At 49.3% G+C, this 25,299-nt stretch overlaps 1 protein-coding gene across 1 annotated transcript in view; it reads right to left on the bottom strand.

Moving 5' to 3' along the window:
• LOC144180065 (phospholipid-transporting ATPase ABCA3-like) overlaps nt 1-25,299 on the bottom strand; it is a 164,945-nt gene that overhangs the window by 74,590 nt on the left and 65,056 nt on the right. The window contains exons 9-10 of the mRNA XM_077708473.1: nt 17,428-17,545; nt 384-532 (exon numbers count right to left, since the gene is read on the bottom strand). Of these exons, the coding sequence (XP_077564599.1) occupies nt 384-532; nt 17,428-17,545 (267 nt within the window). The remainder of the gene's footprint in view (nt 1-383; nt 533-17,427; nt 17,546-25,299) is intronic.

Here is a 25,299-nt window from a genome sequence, read left to right as displayed (position 1 = left end):
AAAACCTGCGATCGTATGGCGCTGCTTGAAGAGATGGGGATAAAAGTTCGCCAGCCGCTATAAAACCGGCACGGGCGAAGATCACACAATGGGAACGCGAAAATTTTGGCGGCTCAGAAGTTGCACAGAACTACTGATTATGATTTTAACACACGAGTCGACGAGTTTAGCAATCACGTCTATGCCACGCAGCGGCGCTGAAGTCTCCAGTGATCCAAGGGCACAGTGTTTGGCTACCATTGACACAAAACGGTACCTTGTTACTCGTTCGATCACTTATTCGCCTCCGTATTTCTTTGTAGCCATTCGGTGGCAACCAACTTCAGTTTACTGGTGAGGGCGGAGTTGTCTTCGTCATTTCTTAGAAATCCAACAGAACTTACGCCCGCGTAGTACACGATGTGCTCTTGGACGCTGAGGTCATCGAAAAAAACGTCCACCTGTGGGCAGTAGCCCACCATTCCGCGCGCAGCATCGGTGTGCACGTCGTAGCCGGCCACGGTGACTTTCCCTCCGCTGGGTGTATAGAGCCCTGTGCGACAGAAGAGCACGTGTTACTATTACAGTGGTTAAAAAGAAAATCTTGGAATTGCGAAAACAATACTGACAAAGGCGCTGGTAGCAATGTATTTCGGTGGAAAGTCTCGTTTACAATTTGTTAAGATGCAATATAGAGTTTTTTCGCACGTTACACGTTTGGTACTATAGCCGGTGCTTAGTTCTTCTAAATTAAATTCTTCGGCGTAAAGATCAAACAAGAACACCAATGACTACAAATAAGTGAAGGTCCCGGTAAGGGAAAAAACTGTGTTCTTTGAATCCATCCCGCACGCTTACTAAACACATACGACACATCGGCTGTAAAATACGGATACTATAACGGCTTAGGATGCAACATTGCTGTTCTTCTCATAGAACACCCCAGTATGATCGTCAGCAGAGAAGAGCTCAAGCTTTCAAGAAATCAACCAGGCACTAAAGTGAAAGGGTAGCGTTGCATCCTGAATGTCTTCACAGAGATACTGGCGCTGCGGGTGAGCTTAGCATTCTTGGCGTTATGAAATCATACCCGTCCACCGTTTTTCCACACTGTTGAGTTCTTCACGTGAATGTCAATCTCGGCACTGATGCTAATATTTTGCAGTGTTTGCACGAAAGGCAACAGTAGAGCATATTAGGGGTAGGTACTTTTCATCGTGTTCCACCAGGAAGCTGAAAAGTTTCTTATTTGGGATCGGAAATCATGCAGGAAAAAATTATTCATTTGCTCCTCGAGACAAGCAGTGGAGTGTCGTACGGGAGTCCGCACCAGTGTTGTACGTAACGGCGTTCTAAGTAACGGCGTTCCTTGAACTAGTTCTTTTTGGGAGGAACGAAAGAACGCCACCGTTCTATTAAGCGTCGGTGGAACTGTTACGGTAACTCGTTACGTTTTCGGGGGAACGGCCGGAACGCTATTTCTTCTGCAAACGCTACATTCCTATAAATTGGCTGTTTTTGATGCCAAGGCTCGAGTATGAAAATCCACAAGTCAATGCTGTGTTTCTCTTTGGCAATTTCCCCGCCCTTCAGCGGAGCGTGCTACCTCGAAGGTAAAAGGCAGAAGAATGAACACGCAGTGGGCCGCAGCTTGTGCTTGTTTTCATGCCAGTTGAGCTTACGCAGCGTTCGACGGGTGAAAGCGCAGCCGCGAGAATTCTTTTCACATTGCATCGTTTGTCTGGGAAGGACACGATGCGCGTCTGGCCGATAGAATTGTCCCCTGTCGGGGAAAGGTTTCTAAATCCGAGCGGCGCTGCAGGTACCATGCGAAATCACCGTATACTGCCAGGGGTAATTACCGCATTAGACGCGCGAGCCGCGGGTGCGGTGTTGTCGAGGGAGTTCTTCTCGCTGTGAGGTCATTCAAAGGGTCACTGGGATTGCAGGTTCACCGGGGAACTGGGGATTGTTCGGAATTGCAGGTTTAGACCCCTAAAAGGAAAGCGCGAGCTCGTTGTCGCCAGTTGCTTAATCCCATTTTTTAAGCTATCATGAATCCCAGACACTTCTGTGCGAGAAAAGGCTACCAACTATATAAAGACGGAGTTGGCTGCAGTGACCGAGCCATCCAGAGCATAATTTGCCACCTCATCCCTGCCGAAGATTTCGTTTCCTGTGGGCAGCAAACCCTACCTGCCGATTTTCACAGGACGAGCTGTCGCGGTACCTGCTGGTACCAGTTGACTAGCCGCTGCCGCAGATGAAGAACTTCGAGGCACTGAACCAACGTTTCTTCAACTACAACACGTCAGTACCCTCAAGCGCTTCCGTGGAACGGCTTTTCAACATTGTCAACGAAATGTTGACGAAAGAAATTTCACCATCTTCCCGTAGGGGAATCCTGAGTAGTATGCAAAGCAGCCGTGGGGTCGACTCAAGTTCCCATTAGTTTTCAGTTCGATCGCGGCGTTGCAGAAGGACAATGGGGGGGGGGGGGGGAGCGGAGGCGGAACGCGCGCGCGCGTCATGTCATTTATACCGCGGAGGTACAGTGGTTCCCCCAGCGGAGTATGCAGCGGCTACCGTCGCGTCTCTAACCCTAAGCTGCTTTGCATTATTGGGCGCGGAGTCGCAGGTGTTGCCATTAGTGCGCAATCCCGGAGAGGAGAGGAGCGTCAGAGAGGAGAGGAGGAATGGCTCGCATACTACTCAGGGTTCCCCTACTGGAAGATGACGACGGTGGTTGAACGCCAAGCTATCTCGTGATGGATTCTTTGGTTAAACAATCTCTAGGAGCATCCTGCCACAATCATCATCAGCGGTGCCCGGCCAGACATGTGCAGTGGGGGTGTGGACGCCGCACAACGGCGCCCACACAAACGGGTTCGCCTGTCTGGCTCCAGACAAACGGGTTCGCCTGTCTGGCTCCAAGATCGAGGTGCAACTCTTGCTGGGTTCAAAAAAGGGACTCTGCTTAGTTGCGACTATGCATTCGGGCATTGTTTGTCCAATAATTGTTTTCATAATTTTTTTCATTTAATGTACATTTGTTTCCTTTCTGCCATATCCTGTAACATTGTTTTCAACTTTCTTTTTCCTTGTGGAAGCAAGGAATCACCCGCTACGGTGGCTAAGTGGCTAAGGCGTTGTGCTGCTGAGCATAAGGATGCCGGTTCGATTCCTGGCTGCGGCAGCCGCTTTTCTGATGGAGGCTAAAAATAAAAATGCCCGTGTGTACGAAATTTCGGCGCACGATAGAGATCCCGAGGTGGTCTAAATTAATCCGGGACCCTCCACTACGACGCCCCTCATCGCCGGCGTTGAGTCGGGGTGTCATGGCCTACAATCAATCAATCAGAAGCAAGCAATTAGTCGTTTCTGTACCACGGAACGGGTTTTCTTGTTTTCTCATTTCTTTTTCTTTATTTGTGGTTGTTTCTGTTTTTTATAATGCCGCAATTTGTGGCCGACTATGATTTTTATAGTGTACATGTTTTTTTATGCGCGTGATTACACTCCGCGTTTCCTTTTTTTGCTTTTCCCTTATGCGTATTTCTAACCCAGTAACTGATCTAGGCGTCAAGTCCACATATTGGGCTATCTTTGGTTGTTTCCTTTATCTACTACCCCAATTGTGTTCGGCATACTTTGTAATTCTTGTCCGTAGATTTCGTGTGTAAATACGCTGTGGGATTTTTTTTCTTCTTATCGTCTTCCAACAAATTTGAATTGCAAATCTCACAGTCAGTACTTGTTCTGCTGTGTTTCATTACTCGCAAATTTGTGCTGTATGAACCGCGAAGCTTCATTTTTGTAACCCCCTTACTAAACTTCCTGCAAACGGGCCTGTAAGGTATTTTAAATAAACTGTAATATTAAATCAGCATTCATTAAAGGCCTATGTACTGTTCCTTTCCATGCGGTTTCTAATGCACGACATTTAATTACATTTCTGCATGTTTAAAACTTTCTATTCGCATATTTGAAACACAGTAACCTTACTGCGCATTCGTAAGACCGAAGTGGGAAGTGTCATCTGTGTTGCACCTATAATAGACAAGCACCAAATCGCAGTTAGACATGCCTGGAGTTTGTCCCGTGCTCCCTTGAAAAAAATCGTCTGGGAGCATTTCTTTGGATTCTTTTTATCTCCAAATAAACTGCTGCTGGCGGTATTCATATTCCTATACGATACATAGCTTCGTGTGAGTTTAAAATTTCTCACTTTATTTCGCCTCAGGAATCCGACACAATATTTCAATTCTAAAAATGAGATGTGACGTAATGTAACGAGATGTTGCAGTGTTGGAAGTGGATCTGGAATGCGTTCCTTCCGCAATAAAGGAACTTGTAACGGGAGCTCGTTTAAAAATTGGCAAGGAACGAGGAACGTGCTTTCGTTCTTGTTTCAGAGGAACGCTGAAACTCTGAACACTGAACATAGGGTGGCACAAGAAAGTACGAACTGGGATATGAAAATCGGCGCTCTCTGGCATAGGGACGAAAGGGGTGGCCGGAGATTCTGGAGATACTGTTGGAACCTCTCCTCGATGTGGAAGGTGTGACCTGTCCCGAAATCAAGGTTTCCAACTTCATCGTTCGTATAGTACTGTCATCGTGCACAATAGAAAATACAATGAAGAACATAGAAAATAGAAAATAGAAATAAAAGAGAAAATGTTTTCGTGCACACTACAAAACAATGGGTAACAGTAGAAATAATCTGCAAAATCAAATCAAAAGACAAGCTATTCGCACAGTTGATTCAAACACGAAATCCTGAAAAACTACGCACGTATAAAAAATACCGCAATCAGTTCAACCGAGAAATAAAGAGGGCAAAACCTGAATATTTTAGTAATCTTTTTGATCGTTCTCTGAGCAACAACGCGCCAGATCAAAGTGGACAAACTAAATTGCTTGCTTAACTTCCGGCAACACAGTGTTACTGTTTCCATTAAAAAAGACGGGAAGGTTCTCGGCGGGAAAGAGCTTTCCAACCAGCTTAAACGGTTTTTTATCACTATTGCACAATTGCTGTCTCCAGCACAAAATATTCCTTATGCCTGTATGGCACCAAGCGTCCGAAAAACTTAATGTTTCCCACTACTGCATGAGAAGTTATATCCATGTTCTCAAATCTTCGACCGAGTAAATCTAAGGATAAAAATGGTTTTCAAATTCAACTGTTTAAATTTGTAATAGACATATTGGTCCCGATATTGACATATATTTACAACCGCGGTGTCTTCCTGAAACAAATGCTAATTGCAAAGGTTGTTGCAATACATAAAAGTGGTTCTGTGTCTGACTTTTCCAATTATAGACCGGTATCTATCCTGCCACTACTATCTAAAGCCATAGAAAAAGTCATTCATTACAGATTGACTAACCTTTTATGCAAGCATTCTCTTTTTTCCGATTGTCAGTGTGGATTTAGAAAACAGCGATTCGCAGAAATGGCATTAACTAAGCAAAAAGAGATCATAATCGACGCTTTCCCGCACGGGGCACCTTGAGCAATCTTGGTGACGGTACTGGCGATACCGCGGATCCCGAGCCCCCAAACATAAGCTGGATCTAACCGTGGCGATGTGTTCATAGGTGGAGGGTTAGAAACCACGAACGGTGGCCGTCGGAGCCTTGGTCAAGCTCCGGCCGATGGGCTCCCTGCCTGTCTACCAGGCAGGGAGCTCCGGGACCTCTTTGACTACCAGGGTAAGGTCAAAGGAGAAAGTACCCCCGTCTCCCTGCTTTTCAATGTATCATATGGCATTTTCCAAACCCCCCCCCCCAGACGTGATCGGCCCCCTAAAAGGGGCCGCACCGAAGTTCCATTTCCACCTCTTTCAACAACTGTCTTTCCAACAACTGTAAACAACTATTCCCGTTTTCTTGTAGTTGAGTCAACTGACACAGAAAGATCTGTCGCTTCATTGTCTGTCTTCTTGCTATCGAAGTTCCTGACGAGTATAATTGGAGAGGCGTACAAAGCCAAGAAACAAAGAACTGGGCAATTGCTGGTCGAAGTGACCAAGCAGCAGCAGGCAGAAAAACTCTTGAGCCAGACCCGAATCGGTGATCTTGACATCAGGGTCACGCCCCACCGCAGCTTAAACAGCTCCCAGGGCGTGATCTCCGATCCCGATCTACTGAACGAAACTGAAGCCGACCTGCTGGAGGGCCTTCGAGGTCAGGGCGTAACAGCGGTCAGGCGCATAAACATACGTAAAGAGGACAAACAAATACGTACAAAGCATCTTATCTTAACTTTCGACAGGTCGAGCCTTCCAGAATACATAAATGCAGGTTTTGTTCGATGTCCGGTCCGGCCTTACATCCCTAACCCACGGCGCTGTTTTAAGTGCCAACGGTTTGGGCATGGCACAAACTCCTGCCGCGGCCGCCTTACCTGTGCGAAATGCGGCCAACATGACCACCCGTCCGAAAACTGCAACATCCAGAGTTTCACCTGTGCCAACTGCCAGGGGCCCCACGCAGCGTGGTCTCGCACTTGTGAGAAATTTAAGCAAGAAAAACAAATCATAAATGTAAAGGTCACTGAGAACATCACCTTTCCAGAGGCGAGAAAGAGGTTCGCCTCTTTCCCTCTGGGGAGGTACGCCGACGCAGCTCGCCGGGGGGCGGAGCGGCGTCTGGTTTCCACAGGGACCCAGTTCAGCGAGTCTGACCTGGTCCCTCACCCGCCGCCCCCCTGGGTTGCCTCTGGCAGCCCAACCCGCCACCACGCCGATTGCTGAGGCAGCAGCGGTTGTGGTGGCAACCTCTTTCGTTGGGACCGGTGCCGCTCCCGTCCCTGCCTCCCCGTCCTCTGGTGCGTTGGAGAGTGCCATGGACACCACGGGCCCCGCACCGGCTCCCACCGCCACCGCACCGCCCGTGCCACTTCTGGTGCCCCCGACACCTGCGGCGGTGGCGGGTCAAACGAAGGGCCCCCCGAAGGGGGGCCAAGTCCGGGGGGCCCGGTTCGACGGGCACACCCAGGACATCGGACGATGAGATGGACGTCGGGCCGTTCTTGCCTGCGGTGCACCGCAAGGAACGCGTCCCGACGCCAAAGCCTCCCGAGAAACCAAAAAAGGCGAGAGTCACAGCCCCGAAAGACGATACATAAACAAACACACACACTCCAGTAGCTCTCACACTAAATAATGGGAAGAGAAAACATAATTCAATGGAACTGTAGAGGCCTTCTTAAAAATCTTGACGATGTATACGAAATACTGCATGCTAGTCAGCCAAGTGTAATGTGTGTTCAGGAAACACATTTGAATTCCAAGCACACAAATTTCTTGAATAGTTACATGGTCTTCAGAAAGGACAGGGATGGCTGCACACACTCTTCTGGCGGTGTGGCCATAATTGCCCGGAAATCCTTAGCCTGCCACCCTGTCACTCTGAACACTATCCTTGAGGCTGTAGCAATACGCTTGATAATATTTAATAGGTTGATAACGGTATGCTCCATATACATTCCTCCTGATGTTTCACTTTTAAGCTCTGACTTCGAGGCGCTGGTTGACCAGCTGCCCGAACCATACATCCTGACAGGCGACCTTAATGCTCACAACACTCTTTGGGGCTCTTCTCGCACGGATGCCCGAGGTCGCCTTATAGAGAAATTTCTTACATCTTCAGGAGCATGCCTTTTCAACAATAAACAGCCTACATACCATAACATAGGACACAACACATACTCATGTCTTGACTTGGCAATTGGCTCCGCAGTTCTCCTCCCTCTCCTCGAGTGGGGTGTGGGCACTGACCCATACGGTAGTGACCACTTCCCCACCTCACTCACATACATAGGTAAAGGCCCATGCAGTCCATCTTCCCATAATAGGTTCAATGAAGCAAGAGCTAACTGGAATACATTTACAGAAACATCCAAACTACACCACACATCCATAAGACACCTACACGTTGAAGAAGCTACCCAACTGCTCACGGCGCACATCCTCGACGCCGCCGAAAAGTCCATTCCCCACGCCTCTGGTGCCCCGCGCAACCAGCGGAGGCCGTGGTGGAATGAGGACTGTAGGCGGGCGCGAGAGGCCCAGAACAAGGCGTGGGGTATCCTTCGTCGGTACCCCACGTCGGGAAACCTCCTCTTGTTCAAACGGGCCAAGGCATTAGGAAAACGTGTGCGCCGTGTGGCAAAACGAGAGAGTTGGCACTTCTTCTTGACATCCATAAACTCGTACACAGACACACACAAAGTCTGGACACACATACGTAAGCTCAAAGGACAACAGACACACAGCCTGCCCCTGGTTAGAACAACAGGGGACACACTCGAAGACCAGGCTAACACACTTGCACAACACTTCGAACACGTGTCCAGTTCAGCACACTACACAAACACTTTCATGAAACACAAAACATCTGCGGAGAAGAAGTCACTGCGTGATAGCAACAAGTCGCACACTTCTTACAATTATCCTTTTTCAATTCATGAGCTGAAGGCAGCCCTGACAACATGTAAGCCTTCAGCTCCAGGTGCAGACAAAATCACATATACCATGATACAACACCTGCACTCAGACACCCTTGAAACACTTCTACATATATACAATAACATATGGCTTTCGGGGCACATTCCTCGCTCTTGGAGGGAGGCCATAGTAGTGGCTTTCCTGAAGGAAGGGAAGGACCCTTCCTCTCCCGCTAGCTATCGGCCCATCGCCCTTACAAGCTGCCTGTGCAAGCTCCTCGAGAAGATGATAAACAGGAGACTTGTGTACTTTCTTGAGTACAACGGTCTTCTCGAGGGCTGCCAGGCAGGCTTCAGGGCGGGGCGATCTACAAATGACCAACTTATCGCCCTTGAATCATACACAAAGGACGCTTTCATTCATAAACAGTTTTGCACAACGGTGTTTTTTGACCTCGAGAAGGCCTACGACACCGCTTGGCGCTACGGGATCCTCAGTGACCTGAAGTCTTTCGGTGTTTCGGGCCATATGCTCAACACCCTTGCTAGTTATTTGTCCGAAAGAACGTTTCGCGTGAGAGTAGGTAGCGCACTCTCAAGAGTACATGTGTAAGAAAACGGCGTTCCGCAAGGTGGAGTTCTTAGCTGCACTCTGTTCATAGTTAAGATGAACTCCCTTGGGAAGGCATTGCCACCTACAATTTCTTATTCAATGTATGTAGACGACATCCAGGTATCTTTTAAATCATGCAATATGTCCATCTGTGAGGGTCAAGTCCAGCTCGGTGTCAAAAAACTTGCCAGCTGGGCAGACAAGAATGGTTTTAAACTCAATCCAGGAAAACGTTCTTGTGTTGTGTTCTCCAAAAAGCGTGGGATCCATCCGAACCCAGATATTACTCTGAATGGCGTTTCAATTCCTGTTAAAAAGGAGCACAAGTTTTTAGGCATAATATTCGATAACAAGATAACCTTTGTCCCACACTTGAAACATCTTAAGCAAAAATGCCTAAAAACTATGAATATTCTCAAAGTTCTCTCCCACCAGTCATATGGTGCAGACAGGCAACTTCTTCTGCGGGTTTATAGCGCCCTAGTGGGATCCCGCTTGGACTACGGCAGTGTTGTTTATGGGTGCGCAACAAAAACGGCACTAAAAATGCTGGACCCGGTGCTGCATTTAGGGCTACGCCTCGCATGCGGTGCTTTCCGCACTAGCCCTGTCCAAAGTCTCTATGTAGAATGCAACAAATGGTCCCTAGATCACCAGAGGGTGTACATGGACGTTTTATATGCCTCAAAAATCATGTCTATGACAAATCATCCTTTTACTCCGACCATTAATGATGCATCCTCACAGCAACTCTTTTTAAATCGTCCATTAATCTCCATGCCGTTTCATCTAAGAGTGCGAGAAGAAGCCTCTGAGCTAGAAGTCTCGTTTTCAGGCATTCACAAGACGCCCATCATTGATTCAATTCCACCATGGCGTCTCCGCCCTGTGTCATCTGACCTGTCTTTTATGCAGTTTAGCAAGAACAGGTCACCAAGGATTGCGATTCTGCAGCATTTCTTGTTTGTGCAGCATAAGTGCCGCTGTGAAGAGTTTTACAGTGATGCGTCCAAGACTGCAACTGCTGTGGCTTGTGCTGCGCATGGGCCAAACTTTAACGTCAGGAAAACAATGAACCTTTGTAGCAGTATATTCACAGCGGAAGCATACGGTATTTTAATAGTAATAAATCACATAGTCCAACATCAAATCCTAAAATCCATCGTGTACACGGACTCTCTTAGCGTTGTACAAGCACTTGCATCAGGAAATCACTCTAAAAACTTTGTCATCAATCATGTTTTTAAGGCTATCATGTCTGCATATGCATCAAACCTTCAAAACACTTTCTGTTGGGTTCCAGGGCACTCTGGAATTGCCGGGAACGAAACCGCAGATCGAATGGCCACTGCAGCTACACTCTTGAATACAATGGACATAGCAACAGTGCCATACACAGACATGAAGCCACACATCAGACACCAACTTCGCAAGAAATGGCAAGCACACTGGAGTGAACAAACAGATAACAAGTTACACGTTATAAAACCACGCTTGGGACCATACACCACTGACACCCGCAACAGATACACAGAAGTTGCCTTTGCTAGGCTACGGATAGGGCACACACATGTCACACACTCGTATCTCCTCACGGGGTCTTCAAGACCCCAGTGTGGCAGGCGTGGAGAGGCCCTATCTGTAGTTCACATACTCATTCAATGCAACGCACTTCACACAACACGACGCAAACACTTCCCACAGCTATACAGACTACACGTCCCACTACACCCAGAGTTTTTCCTCTCTGACGATCCCATGTTTTCTATCAAGTGCGTTTTTAAATATTTAGAAGAAGTTAAGTTTTTAGACCTCATTTCATACCACGCGTGATCACTCCCTGGCCCTATACACCAGCCATGCTCATTGTCGTTTTGTGATTTTACATTTGTTTTTGCTGACTTTTTGTAGTGTTTAAGGTTTCACCCCTCATATATGACTATCGTCTTGGCGCTCTTTGCCCCAGTTGGCCTTGCGCCATAAACATCCAACCATCATCATCATCATAATCGACGCTTTTGAAGAAAAGCTATTGTGCTGGGTATATAAGTTAATCTATCCAAGGCATTTGACTTTATCGACCACTCGCTACTTTTCAAAAACCCAGTTTTTATGGGGTTAGGGGAATCAGTCTTGCTTTAGTGCAGTCGTACCTGAACTACCGTAAGCAAGTGGTGTGTTTTAATGAAACTGTGTCTGACGTCGAGTCAATCTTGTCTGGTGTACCACAGGCCAGTATTTTAGGGCCACTCTTGTTTTTGGTATATTTAGATTACATTTTTATAAACCTCTTCCGTTTCGTTTAGTAGCTTACGCTGAAGATATGACAATGCTTGCCACAGGAAACACAACATCCGAGATATCGTAGTGTGGAAACCAATTTTTGGAATATTTGCGTGACTGGTGCAACAGAAAGCGTCTTAAAGTTAATACGAATAAAACAAAAGGTGTGATATACAGAACAAAGAATAAAGTAGCAACAGGTGATATGGAATTATTTTTATTTAATGAACGAATTGAGCAAGTTCAGCCCCAGACGTTGCTGCTTATATTTTGTCCTACGCCTGCTGAAGGGTCTCCCGCACGTGGTCTGCGTTGTTTCGACGGCGTGGCGATAGGTATGCGCAGGGCGACGGCGAACGGTTGAAGCGTGCTGGACCCCGGTTGGTTTGGCCTTGTAGAGGGCCTGGTACATCGACGATGAACCCTGCGAACCGAGCCACTTGTAGGGGCAGCGACGGTAGTGGCGGTCCGCCTCTCGGCTGTGGTAGAACAGCTGACGATTATCCGGGGTTCGCCATACGTCCCTCTTCCTGGACGTCTTGTTTTGTGTTACAGTGGGTGGGGCGGAGACAGCATACGGCAGTACAGCAGGGCCTCCTGATGACGTACTGTAGCTGGGTGGGGTCGACAATCGGCGTCGGCGGAGGCCATAGCTTGCGGTTCATGGGGTGTTTCTGAGGCCTTAGACGTTCCTAGTGCATGTTGAACCTGCTGGGATTGTGTCTGTCAGGGAGGCAACTTGGGGTTGGGTGTTGTTGGTAAAGCGTTTCGCAGTTCTTCGCGAATTACGGCGCGGATTCTTTCCCGTAAATCGTCCGTTGCGAATCCTGGGTCGTTGGCGGAGTTCGCCAAAAAGGGGTTAAGGGGTCGATCGTTCTCTCCTCGAGCGCATGCTGAGAACTCAGGAATGGCTGTCGGAGGTTTCGAAGGAGTCCAGCGAAGAGATGTTGAACGTCTAGCACCACAAAGGGCAACTTCTCGTATGGAATTTCTGTGTCACCTAGCCAGAACGGCACATTCATGTCGTCACCGCGCACTAACACGTATTCGTTCGCATGTTGGTGTTGCATCTGCAACAACAGCGCAGATCAATCCTTACGAAAGACAGTTGTGAACGTTTTCAAATATTCCGTTTTGAGGATCGTTCATGATGTCAGCGAGCGGTCGCGGTTTTCAAGCCAAACCGAGTCCCCGTTCAAGCCGATTCCAAGAGGAAAACACAATTTCGTCAGGTTTTCGTCCTGACCTGACCGGTTGAAAATGTGGACGCGCTCCAACTTTTTGGGCCGCTCTTTGGGGTCTTCGCCAGAATACCGTCTGAATGATGTTGGTTCCCGATGTTGCTAGACGACACCGGGGCGATTGGCTTAGTTTAGCATGGTGCTGGTCGCGACGTCTTGCTTTATCACCTTCTCAGTAATTAGACGGAACTAGGGTGGGAGGCTTTGCTATCTGCGGCTGGTACATGTTGGGTTTGCTTGGCGGCTGGCAGAGGCTTTATGGTGCATGTGCTCAGCTCCTCCACTATATATCACATTGCCAAAGACGACGCAGGTGTCTTGAAGGAAAAACAAGTTTATTGGAGCGAACTTGTGCTCCCCTAACAACTCAAAGAATACCCATTAGGCATGGCAGCAGTCAAGAAAGTGACGTGCGCAGGTGAGAGTCGGCGAACGAAATACCGCTGCGGCAGCACAGCGAGCATTTATCTTTCGTCGCGGTTGTTTCTCGAAACATGGAATAGCAAAGAGAACTCTCAAGATTAAATAAGGATATTCTATGCTAGTGACCCCAGGGCCAAAAACTCACTCAAAAGAATCCAAAGGATTCATGCACTCTTCTTGAAACAGTAACACAACCGGGCGCAGGCGGATAGTAAATATAAACACAAGTATAGAAACAGAATACATGGTTCGCGCAATATATAATATTCAAGCGAAGCCCTGCCTGTAGAGGAGCTCATCAAACAGAAGGCTGCAGAGTTCCTTTATGCCGTGGTTTCAAGGTTGCACAGTGCGAGACTTCAACCCCGCTTGCTGCGCGAAGTAGCGGAGTGGATGAAAATTAACGCCTTAGGCACGTACAAAAAAAAAAAAAAACTGTGCGCGTAGTTCTGAAACAAATGTTGAGGAGAAAGGCAAGCGATTTTTCTGTCCCAAACAAGGAAAGCGATTTTTCTGTCCCAAACAAAAGTACATCACTTAAAGCACTGTAAGCCGAAACGGGTTTGCTGATAGCGCACTAGAACTTTCGTAGTCCTAATCTATACCTATAAAAAGAAGTGCCCGACTGACTGACTGACTGACTGACTGACTGACTGACTTACTCAACAACGCCCAGCCTAAATTGTTCGACCTAGAGACTTGAAATTTCACGAGTTTATTTGCGTCATTGAGTAGGTGCTCAGTAATGCGGGTTTTTCAGAAATTGCCCTCCTAACCAAACAAAAGGGCGAAATTGTATTTTCGCGAAATAATGATTTTCTCAGTCACCCATTGACATATCGAAGCACTTTTTGCTGATATAAGTAGCCCTTAATAATACATAAAAAGTAGTTTTTGGTTTTCACCCTATACAAGCGAGGTGATTCCGCATTCCGGAACTAAAACAGTGTTTCTATTGATTCTCAAATAAATATTTCACTGATTCAGTAATCCAACTAATTTTTGCTAGAATATGTTACTCATACAAATGCACAGAACAGTTTTTAAGGATTTCGCTCTGCGACGCCGCTAAAAGGGTCAGATTGTTTTTTACAAATGACACGGCTGATAACCCAAAGAGGCCTGACAGGTTATGTACACGTCTAGCCAAACTGCTCTTTCAAACAGCTACAGATTGCAAGGGCACAATATGATTACGATGTTGGAGGTCAATATTTCTTTAAATTTTAAAAATTCCACCATAGAGAGAGTGAAAAGCGGTAAAATAGTTTTTCAGATATTAATTTTTTTACGGCCCGCCATCTGAGATATTGAACTGATTTTCGTTGGGATAGGCAACTTACTCGCGTATTTCAACACTGTTATACAAGATTTTTCAATGACACCCTCCCAATAGAGGCAAGCGGGATTTCGGGAAAACACTGTGTTTTACACTTTCGTAAATAACCACCCAGCCAGTTGATATCTCCCATTCATTTTTTCTTGAAATGCTGCCCATTTAATCGCCCAAAAAGCACTTTCACGATTTTTTCCTGACATGCGGATAAGAAGGCCAGCGAGATTTTTTTTTCTGCATTCTCTTGGACGTAAAATTCAGTTGAGTTTTCCCGCGTTCGCTTAGCGGTCGCCATCTGTTGACCCTTCGGCAACTACGCGTCTCCCGTAGGAGCAGGTGTCATGTATACCTATAAAAGAAGTGCCCGACTGACTGACTGACTGACTGACTGACTTACTGACTGACAGACTGACTGACTGACTCATCAACTTCCAGCCTAAACTGTTATACCTAGAGACTTGAAATTTCACGAGTTTTTTTGCGTCATTGAGTAAGTGCTCGATAAGGCAGGTTTTTCAGAAATTGCCCTCCTAACCGAACAAAAGGGCGAAATTGTGTTTTCGCGAATTTGTGATTTTCTCGGTTAGCCATTCGCATATCGGAGCGCTTTTTGCTGATATAAGTATCCCTTAAGAGTACCTAAAAAGTAGTTTTTGGATTTCGGCCTAACCTACACCAGCGAGGTGATTCCGCATTCCAGAACTAAAGCGGTGTTCCTAAAGATTGTCAAATAAATCTTTCCCCGATTGAGTAATCCAACTGATTTTTGCTAGAATATAATACTCATACAAATGCACAGAACCGTTTTTAAGGATTTCGCTCTGCGACGCAACTAAAAGGGTCAAATTGTTTTTTTACAAATGACACGGCTGATGAGCCAAAAAGGCCTGACAGGTTATGTACACGTCTAGACAAACTTCTCTTACAAACGGCTACAGATTGCAAGGGCACATTCTGATTACGGTGGTGGAGGTCAATATTTCTTAAAATTTTAAAAATTTTACCATAGAAACAGTGAAAAGCGGTAAAATAGTTTTTCAGATATTAATTTTTTACCGACCGCCATCTGAGATATCGAACTGATTTTTCTTGGGATAGGCAACTTACTCACGTATCTAAAGACTGTTATACAAGATTTTTCAATGACACCCTCCCAATACAGGCAAGCGGGATTTCGGGAAAACACTGTGTTTTTACACTTTCGTAAATAACCACCCAGCCAGTTGATATCCCCATTCGTTTTTTCTTGAAATGCTGCCCATTTAACTGCCCAAAAAACCACTTGCACGATTTTGTCCTAACATGCGGATAAGAAGGCCAGCGAGATTTTTTAATCTGGATTCTTTTGGACGTGAAATTCAGTTGAGTTTTCCCGCGTTCGCTCAGTGGTCGCCATCTGTTGACACTTTGGGCAACTACACGTCTCCCGTAGGAGCAGGTGTAAATGTAAAAGAGAAAATGTACCAGTAAACAGCGCGAAGGTTAGCCCTCGGCATCTGCTGGGACTTCCTGCAATCTCACGCCTCCAAGAGGGAGCCCATGTTACTTATGATAAAATATTACCGATGAGCCTCGTTCATATCTTCTGAGATAGCACTTCTTACGAGGAAGAATAGCCCTCATCCAGCCGGCCTCCATCATGGGTTCCCAGCGCAATCTCCTGCCGAATTCAAGTTGTGTTTGCAACCTGGCACTCTTCCTCATATCATATAAAGAGTGCAAATAAACCAAGCTCCTTCTTCCATCCACTTCTCCAAACCTTGCACTGTGGGAGAACCTGGTGACTAACAGCGATCTGGATGTCCCGACAATACTTCCTCCAGAGCGAAGGTTGCCCACTCATCACATGGCTTTCTGAAATTGGGAACCACTCCCACTTCGCCGGCTCAATAAAACCTTTTTCACTCACTAACTCATTCTCTCAACCGCGCCATCTTGGTGCAATTTGTTTAGCGAGAGTTGAAGTAAAACACGAGTACCAGTCGTTTCACATTACCACGACGCGCCTGCAGTAGGAGCCTATGTATTGACTGCAGGCAGACGCTTCCGAGTGCGTACCGCTTCCCAATGAAGTAGCCTAATATGGCGACTAACAAATACCAATTGCTGTCCCTAATATAATGGCCCACCCGTGCACCGCCGGATATTACCGCTAGTGTTTATATATAATGGCCACACGTGTCCCGCCAAGAGAAATGCTTAGAACCATGGCAGTGAGCCGTGGGGAAACACTTTTAACTGCACGTGAAATAAAGAAATATTTAAAAATTTGTCCCCGCCCAAAACAACAATATGGTGGGTACTTTCCTATCCCTTTATGCGGTTGTTGAATCGCGCATTAAGAACAACGGAGTTATTTGGACAAGTAACGTAGTATCACGTTTAGATACTATGCGTTGCCCACTTTCGGCCTAGGGAAATGTTAGTGGAACATAAAAAATTCTTTCCCTCCGTTTATTTAGACATTCCTTGCGGTTACCCCAGTATACAAAATGCTTGGCTGCTTATTAGGTTGACGACACCTACTCCACAAAAGTCGTTTGTTTTGTCGATTTAACGCTTTTGCGATCAAAGAGAAGGGAGGCGAGACGAAGCCAATTGCTCCAGGTAGATGACCTCCAACTCCGTTCCTTTAACCTCTTCCTCTACACATTGTACCAAATATTCAATAAATGTCAGAAACCGAATTTTTTGGCGGAAGGGACTTGCTATCATTACGTACGTTTTAGGTAACACTCAGACATTTGCTAAATGCGATTATTTCCTTCTGAACATAAATTCGCGTGGTGACTTCAAAGTTGCATCTTATTTTTCTAGTAAGGGTTAGACTAAACTAACCACTTGTACCACCTTTACACATGAATCACATTGCACTATTCATTACCTACATTATCCGGTCTTATTGAGAAATCATATTTTCTTCAAGAGGTTTCTTAGTCATTTTTGAGAAGGCTGCGATTTGCCACGCCATATATTGGGTCATATTTCACTTTATATTTGAAACATGTTGTGAATGTTTTATTTTCTGCAGTATTCTCTTTCTAGTGAAAATTAAAACACAGGCGAAAATGAAGCATCCTGGGAAGCATCTCACCCGTCATTATGCTGAACAGCGTCGTCTTTCCAGCTCCGTTGTGGCCGAGCAGGACGGTGACCTGGTCTCGGTGAATAGTCATGTCGACGCCACTTAGCGCAGCAAAGTTCCCGAAATACTGCGCAAAGTAAGGACAACAAAATGTCCAGTGCCATTTGGCCCTGCTAATGTTATCGACCAGCGGAGCTGTAAACATAAATGTACAAAACCTTCGGTCTTTGAACCACAGCGCCCGTAAACTGCTGTGAATCACTCGCTTACTCTTAGTATCGATAGTCACAATGACTTTGTGGTCGCCCCGATAATCGGTGTTCGGGTACTCGAAGCTGCCGGAACATTCTTGGAAATTGTCCAATCGATGCAGGCATCCCTATAAGTGGTCGGAAGGGCTTATGGCCAGTCTTTCCCTAGCATCTGCACTGGAGCGCACTTGTAAGAACCGACCGAAGCATGCCACAACCGGCACACTCGCGTTCCAATGCCTCGCGCTACAGTGTTTCGTTTCATTGGGCAAAAACGCGGACTAGAAGAGCACCGTGGGACGCTCATTTTCCAATCCCTCGCGCTGGAAGGCTTCGTGCTTCAAAGACACCAGACATTTACAGCAAAGCTGTATGCCTCTACACTCCAACAGTTCCATCTGCGTGGGCAAACTCATCAAGGCGCCTAGAGCACATACACTGCATGCCTCACCCCTCCCCGCTATTCACGTTAGTCAAAATGGCCCGGGATGTTTCTCGGTTCGTTGTGATCAGTGTAATGTATCAAGGGCACCCCCTGAGAGGGATGCATCAACCCCCCCCCCCCCCGAAAAATACAAGAAAAACAAAAAAACGCCAATTTGAACGGCGCGCCATGAACGCGCCAATCAGCAAACGCCAGCGCCGACACACGGAGGAATCATGGCCAAAGGTGGCAGCGCACTGCTCGGCCAATCAGGGAAGGCCACGCATGGGACAAGTGGTGAGATTACCATATAAGGACAGGGAAGAAGCACGAAGCCAATGGGAGTGCGCCACGAGAGAGTCGAGAGGGTATAAAAGCGGCACGCAGAAAGAGAAGAGGGAGGCAAGAAACCGAAGAAACCAGGAGGCGGCCGGAGCACCTGCACTTCAACGAACGAGCCAGGGGGACGCGGTCAGGCCATCGACCACGCCATCCGAGCCTGGGCGGGAGCGGGCCGACTTCGCATCGGCACCGTCATCCTAGGTGCACCACGAACCTGTGTCTTCGTGGCCCCCGCGGCATTGGTTGGGCACCAGCGGCCAGCATCCACGCTCCGTCGACGTTCGTCTCGACGGGCCCGAAAGCCTACGTTCGGGCCGAGCCTACCTGGAAACTCTAGCGGCAGCGGCTACCTAGGGGTAGCCACCGAGCAAGCACGCCGCCGAAGGGATGACCACGCGCGTCGAACGCCGGCATCAAGGACCTCCAGCGAGAGCGGCTACCAGGGGGTAGCCACAGAGGAAAGAAGTGAGGACTCGCGGAGCTTACGCCGTTTAAGGAGTGACTGCCCGCATCGAACGCCGGCACCGACGAAGCGAGACGAGGACGGCTACCACTGAGTCGCGGCCATGCAAGAGTGCGACACTTAAGCGCCGACGACGGGGTAGGCCAGTCCAATAGGGACGCAGTCATAGCTCTTTCCTGCCCAACATAAAGATTTTAGAAAAAATGGCCACAAGTAAATAAATTTTGTGTATTTACCCCTTCCCATTGATGCTTCGAGAAGTTAAAATGGAAAGCTTACAGTATTTCACACAGAAAACAGACCCACATATATGTGTGGGCTGGGCTTCTATTTGTATGATCTTCGGGTAGTACATGTCATGTATTATCAAGGGCACCCCCTAAGAGGGATGCATAAACCCCCCCGAAATAGAAGCAAAACAAAGAAACGCCAATTTGAACGGCGCGCCATGAACGCGCCAATCAGCAAGCGCCAGCGCCGACGCACCAAGGAATCCTGGGAAAAGGTGGCAGCACACTGTTCGGCCAATCAGGGAAGGCCACGCAGGTGACAGGTGGCGAGATGGCCATATAAGGACAGAGAGGAGGCGAGAAGCCAATGGGAGTGCGCCACGAGAGAGCCCAGAGGGTATGAATGAATGAAACTTTATTAACGATACGGGGGGCTTGGTAGCCTAGTTGGGGAAGAGGGGAGAAGGGAAATGGAGTGGGGCGGCCTTCAGAGTCGTCCGGTCAGGTGTGCTGCTTGCACGAACTCCCACAAAGAAAGGATCGTGCTCGCGGCGTCCAAGTGAGGGGGCGGAGTTGTCCATTCTTCCAATGATCTAACGCCGGCGCCCTTGTGCCTGTTCCTCAGCGGTGAAAGGCCGGGGCAGTCCCGCAGTAGGTGCCTTAACGTTGGAGAGGCACCGGTATTGCACGTGCAGCACGTCGCAGTGGCTGCCTGGTCGCCCTCCTCGTTCTCCACTTGTGGGTCACCGCCACGGGCTCTTTGGATGCAGCGTGTGCTCGCCACTCTGCCAGAACATCTTCCGTAAGGGCAGCACCTGTCCTAGCCTTGTATATTAGCACTTCCGCACCGCGCGGAAGCCCTTTGGGAAGTGGGTGGGGATTGTGCGGCACCTTCGCCCTCAGTTCTCGTTTGGCTTGCACCTTCATCCGCTCGCGTTCCTCGTCCGGGTCAAAGAGCAGCGGAGCCTGAGGGACTGTGTCAAGGGGGGACGAGCGGAAACGTAACAGCTCGCTCGCCGCGTCGTGGGCGGCGCCGTTTCTGATGCTGCCCGCATGTCCCGGGACCCAGTCCACCCGCACCATCACTCCGTAGAGCTCGTGAAGGGTTGCGCAAGCGACTTTCACGTTGTGCGCCAGAGTGCCGGCTCTAGGTGTCCTCGTCAGATTTTTGAGGGCGTCCAAAGAGTCGGTAAAAACGGTGAAGGTTTGTCCTCGCACAGAAAGTTTGCTGGTCCTTGAACATTCAGTCAACTTCTCTAGTGCATAAAGGATGGCCTGCAGTTCAAGTGACCTCACAGGTTGCTCTTGGCAGTATTGAAACGCCTGCGCATCCCGCTGCTGTCCTCGACGGCAGCGACCGCTCCCCGGAAGGTGTCTGGGTCCCAGGCGGCGTCCGTGAAGATGGCGTTGTCCTGGAAATCAGCCCTCTCAGCAAGGGCGGTTCGTTGGGCCGTGTGATCCCCTTTCGTGCGTCGGCGCGTCACTGGCTTCGTGACACGAACCTGGACGTCGTCCCAGGAAGCGATCGCGCGGAGCACTTCTATCTGTTCACCCAGCTGTTCCCCGTCCAGCTCTAGGAGCGACTGGCCCGCTGGCGTGTAGAGACGGCGGCGATCGTGTCCTGCCTTGCGTTCTGCGATGATGTCTCTGAGCGGCGGGATGCGAGAGTAGCGGTGCAGCTCCTCGACCCGGGCATGGCGGGGCAGGCCCGTTATCACCCGAAGACACTCCCGGTGTAGTCTTTCCAGCTTGTCGTATTGCGATTTTGTCAGGTCAAAACACACAGCTCCGTAGCAAGCTTTGGACGTTAGTATTGCCATTGTGAGCGTACGAGCTGTGCGTGTGCTGGCTCCTCCGGATTTGTGGGCTATGCGTCTTACAAGATGCAGAAGCTGTTTCCACTTAGGCTCTAGCTGCCGTACCCACGTTGCCGCACCTCCGCTTTCATGTATCGGGATGCCAAGAATCTTGATGTCCCGGTCTGGAGCTCTCTCGAGTGTCTGGCCGGCGAGGCAGACCTTGACCTTTTCGTTTTCAACCGTGGAGCCGCTTAGGAGAATATATTTTGTTTTTTCCGGAGACACTTCCATTCCCGTAGTCTTCAAGTAGTCGGCTAAAGTATTGAGGGCGTCTTGTATAGCGTTGGCTGCGTCTTCTGTTGTTCTGAGAGGGTCACCGGGCTCCGTCCACAGCGTCACATCGTCGGCGTACATGGTGAGGCGCACACCATGAATTCGCCGCAGGCGTGTAGCCAGCCCTCGCATCACCAGGTTAAATAGCGTGGGCGACAGTATGGCCCCCTGGGGAATGCCAATGCTGCTGCTGTAAATCTTAGGGTTCCTAATGTCACTCCAAATCTCAAAGGTGCGTCCCTCTAGGAATGACCTGACGATGTTGAGGATGCGGGCTCCTGGCTAAGTGTCTTCGAGTGCGGAGATTACTGCATCGTGCGCTACGGTATCGAACGCCTTCCGCAGTTCGACGGCTACCAGTATGGCAGGAACCCTTTTTCTTCCTCTCCGCTTTTGAGGACAACGACGGAGCAAGAAAATGCTGTCTTGTGTGCAGAGGCCTGGTCGGAATCCTGTCTGGCCCGGGTCGAAGTAGGGTTCTTTCCGTGCCTCTTCAAGGTGGTAGTTAAGCCGGGTGAGAACCATCCGCTCCAAGAGCTTGCTGAGTGTTGAGGTAAGCGAGATGGGCCTCAAGTTACTGATGCTGACGGCTGGCTTCCCTGGTTTGGGAATGGGGCTCACCACGGAGTGCTTCCATTCAGCAGGAATTTCGCCTGACAACCAAACCTTTTTAATTTCTTCAAGTAGCTGCATTTTCCCGTGTTCGTTAAGGTTGTGCAGCATCTGCCAGGTGATGCCATCCTTTCCTGGTGCGCTCTTGACGTTGACGGATTCGAGAGCCATCACTAATTCTTGCATTGTGAAAGGCGAATCAACATCTTTGTCGGAAGTAGGTGCTGTGCGTTGATAAATTCTGGGGTCTGGTGGCACTGATGGCAGCGGGAAGAGCGTCTCTGCTGCCTTTTTTTCGAAGTCGGACGCCGAGTCGCCGGTCGCCAGCCTGATGTTTTTGACGGTGTTTCCAGTCTTGCGGTTGCCTGACATGGCCTTGTAAGTTTGCCAGAGCTTCCGCCCGCCAGTCCGTTCATTGAAAGAGGCGCAGTGGTTGTGCTATCGCTCCCGAGAGAGCATTTTGGCGTAACGGCGTGCTTGTGCGGTCTTATTGCGCACCTTGACAAGGTCGAAATGCCGTTTCCCCCTGTCGAGGTAAACTCGATGCAGCTGGCTACGGGTGTCCCACAGGTTGAGAAGGTGCTTGTCGGGTGTAGGAAGGTGTTCATCCACTTCAATCTCTCTAGTGGCTTCCCGGGCAGCTCTGGAAAGCTTCTGAATAAACGGGACGTTTTCGTCGTAAGCGTCAAAGCCGGATCGAAACCTGTCCCAGTCGACAGCTGCGGTCATCCGTTTTTCCACCCTGTGGCTCTTACTTCAAGTTCAATCCAGATCGGATAATGGTCGCTACCCATTCCGTCGGGACCGCACCTCCAGTCCTTTACAAGCCTGGACGTTGTCCAAGTCAGATCTGGTATAGTGTCGCGCTGCCTGGAGTGAAGTGCATGACGAGTAGGGTAGTCTGTGTCGTTGGCCAAGGTAAGTCCTGCCGCTTCGGCCTCTTCGTAAAGTCGGCGCCCCCTCTGTGATTGTTTGTCGTATCCCCAACTCTTGTGTCCAGCGTTGAAGTCCCCCCCGGCCAGCAATCGGTCTTTGGGGTACCGATGTCGGAGTTCGCGTAACCAAGCGAAATTTGCAGTCTCCGAATTGCCTTTTCTGTAGCAGCTGCTCTCGGGACGTAGGTAGGCAGACACCAGGATGGTCTGGCGACCGGCGAGCTCACATCGCACGGCAACCACCCCTTGTATTCTGTTGCAGTACTTCCCAGTGTCGAGTTTGACATGCGGAACATCTCTACGAATGAAGATTGCCGCCTGTGCTTCGACTACCTCGTCTGGCTGCTGACCTTGCTTCTTCTTGTTTGTCTGTGTGTGCACAATCGTAGGTTGAAAATGCCCTTCGTATCCCTGGATGCATGGATTAGTACCTCTTGTCTCCTGTAGTAGAAGGGCCACCGGTTGCCCTACGTGTCTGAAAAGTGCTCCAAGCTCGGCAGCGCAGGACTTGAGTGACCGGCAATTCCACTGCAGGACGTCTGGTGTCCGCGCAGGCGGTTTATTCTGGCTTATGGTGGGCTGGCTGGCCATGCTGTAATAGTACGGCTGTCACTTGGGCCTGCTGTTTTTGAAGGATTTCTCGGAGTTGTTTTATCTCCTCCTGCTGTGACTGGTGCATGTTGGTCCACTTCTGCTTAGCTTGATTCGTTTGAATAGCTTGTGTTTGTGCTTGCGCTTGCAATCGCATGGACTGTGCCCTTGTTTCTTGAAGGAATTGTGTGACCCACGGAGGAGCTTCGTAATCAAGGGGAAGTGCTTGCTGTGGCTGCTGCTCTTGTAGAGTCGTTTTTTGAGCAGTAGTAATTGCAGTTGTAGACTTGCCTGCTGACTTCTGTTTTTGTTGCGCGTCTGGGGGAGCGGCTACTAGGGCTCTCTTGGGCGATGGGGACTGCCTCGACTTCGCCTTGTCAATGCGCACCCTTTCCTCCTTCCATTCTTTCAGCCGGTGCTGAAGAACCAGTTTTTGCTCGTTTCGCGCGTTGAGCTGTTCCTGGAACCTTGTACGAGTCACGTCTATGGAGCGCTGGATTTCCGAAAGTTGTTTCTCTAGGCGCGCCAGAGTGTTCTCGAAATCCCAAGTGCTGACTTCTGTTTCATTGTCCAGTTGCTTCAGCTCACTCTCGATTTCTTCCTTGCAACGCGAACTGAAGCCGGATGATCCCGGCTTGCTGGCTGAAATTTGGACTCCGGACGCTACCGTGGCGTATGACAACGCGTCAGTTTGAGGCAGCGACTGATTATCCCTGGGCTCCGAACACTTGCTTTTTGGTGCGCGTTGCGAGCGGCCGCGTTGCGGTTTTCCGCTCGTGCTTGTGCCGTTTAGTGTCGGTTTCCCGGCTGGCAGACGGTGCGAAAACCTTTCGCCGTCGACGTTTGCTGCGTGACTGACGTTCCTGCGTCGCTTCCTTGACTTTCTTATTGAAAAGCCTACGCGCTGGGCACTTTTTGTCGGTTCCCAGATGACCATCCTTCCCGCAGTTGGCGCAGTGTTTGTTGTCTTTCTGAAGGCAGGCGTCTGGTGGTTCCTCGTGGGAGGAGCCGCACTGCGAACACACTGCCTTCTCTTTTGGGCACACATCCTGCTTGTGGCCTGGTCCGTGACAGCGAAAACACGCCACGGATCGCGGCTCGTAAGGGCTTACTCGTTTGAGAAAATTCCAGTATTTCACGTACCGGGGTGGATGACGCGACGCAAACGTGATCAACACCGCCCCTTTCTTTCCCTTGGGACGGGCTTGCAGCACCTGGACGCTCTCAGGGTCCAAAGCGTCAACCAACGTCTCTGATGTTTCGCCTGGAGTGCAGTCATATATGACGCCACGCGACATGCCATCACTGGGAACCTGGTGTACAGTCACGGGAAAGGATGGGTTCGAGGGAGTGTCTAACGCACTTAATCTACGTACTGCCGACGCCTGCTTCTCTTCGCAGGTATGCACGGTGAGGGTGTTAGACTCCTTGTTGAAGCGCAGAAGTTGGTGCTTCGCTAACTGCTGGTTGTGCGAAAGGGCACAGATAGCCCGTCTCACTTCCTGAGGGTTGAGAGATGTGATACTACATCGCTACTTGGGTCGTATTGACAACACGAAGGTGCCGAGTTCGGTGCGCTCAGCGGCTCTTGCCGATTTTGCGGACGTCCCGCTGCGCTGTAGCGCTGCTTTTCGTTTGGCGCGAGTAGTTGCGCGCTCCCAAAGTCCGTCCCCTTCAGCGCCATCTTCCGGGTCTCGGCTGCACCAGTCGGCCTGGAAACTTGCCGCTTTGCGTAATGTGGCTTCACCGGCATCCTCGGATTCCGTTCGCCGTCGCTTGCTGTCATGCTGCTGTCTGCGGTCACTTCTAGTTCTCGTAGTTAGGCCGTCAGCGGCCGCTACAGATGGTTTACACCGCATGCGTAGCGCCCCTTCCGTCGTCGGTGCGCCGCCCGGCGCAAC

Source organism: Haemaphysalis longicornis, unplaced genomic scaffold (genome assembly GCF_048455015.1).
Source record: "Haemaphysalis longicornis isolate Haplotype H1 unplaced genomic scaffold, Haemaphysalis longicornis Haplotype H1 scaffold_4, whole genome shotgun sequence".
Lineage (NCBI taxonomy): Eukaryota > Metazoa > Arthropoda > Arachnida > Ixodida > Ixodidae > Haemaphysalis > Haemaphysalis longicornis.
This window is presented reverse-complemented; position numbering and strand designations above follow the sequence as displayed.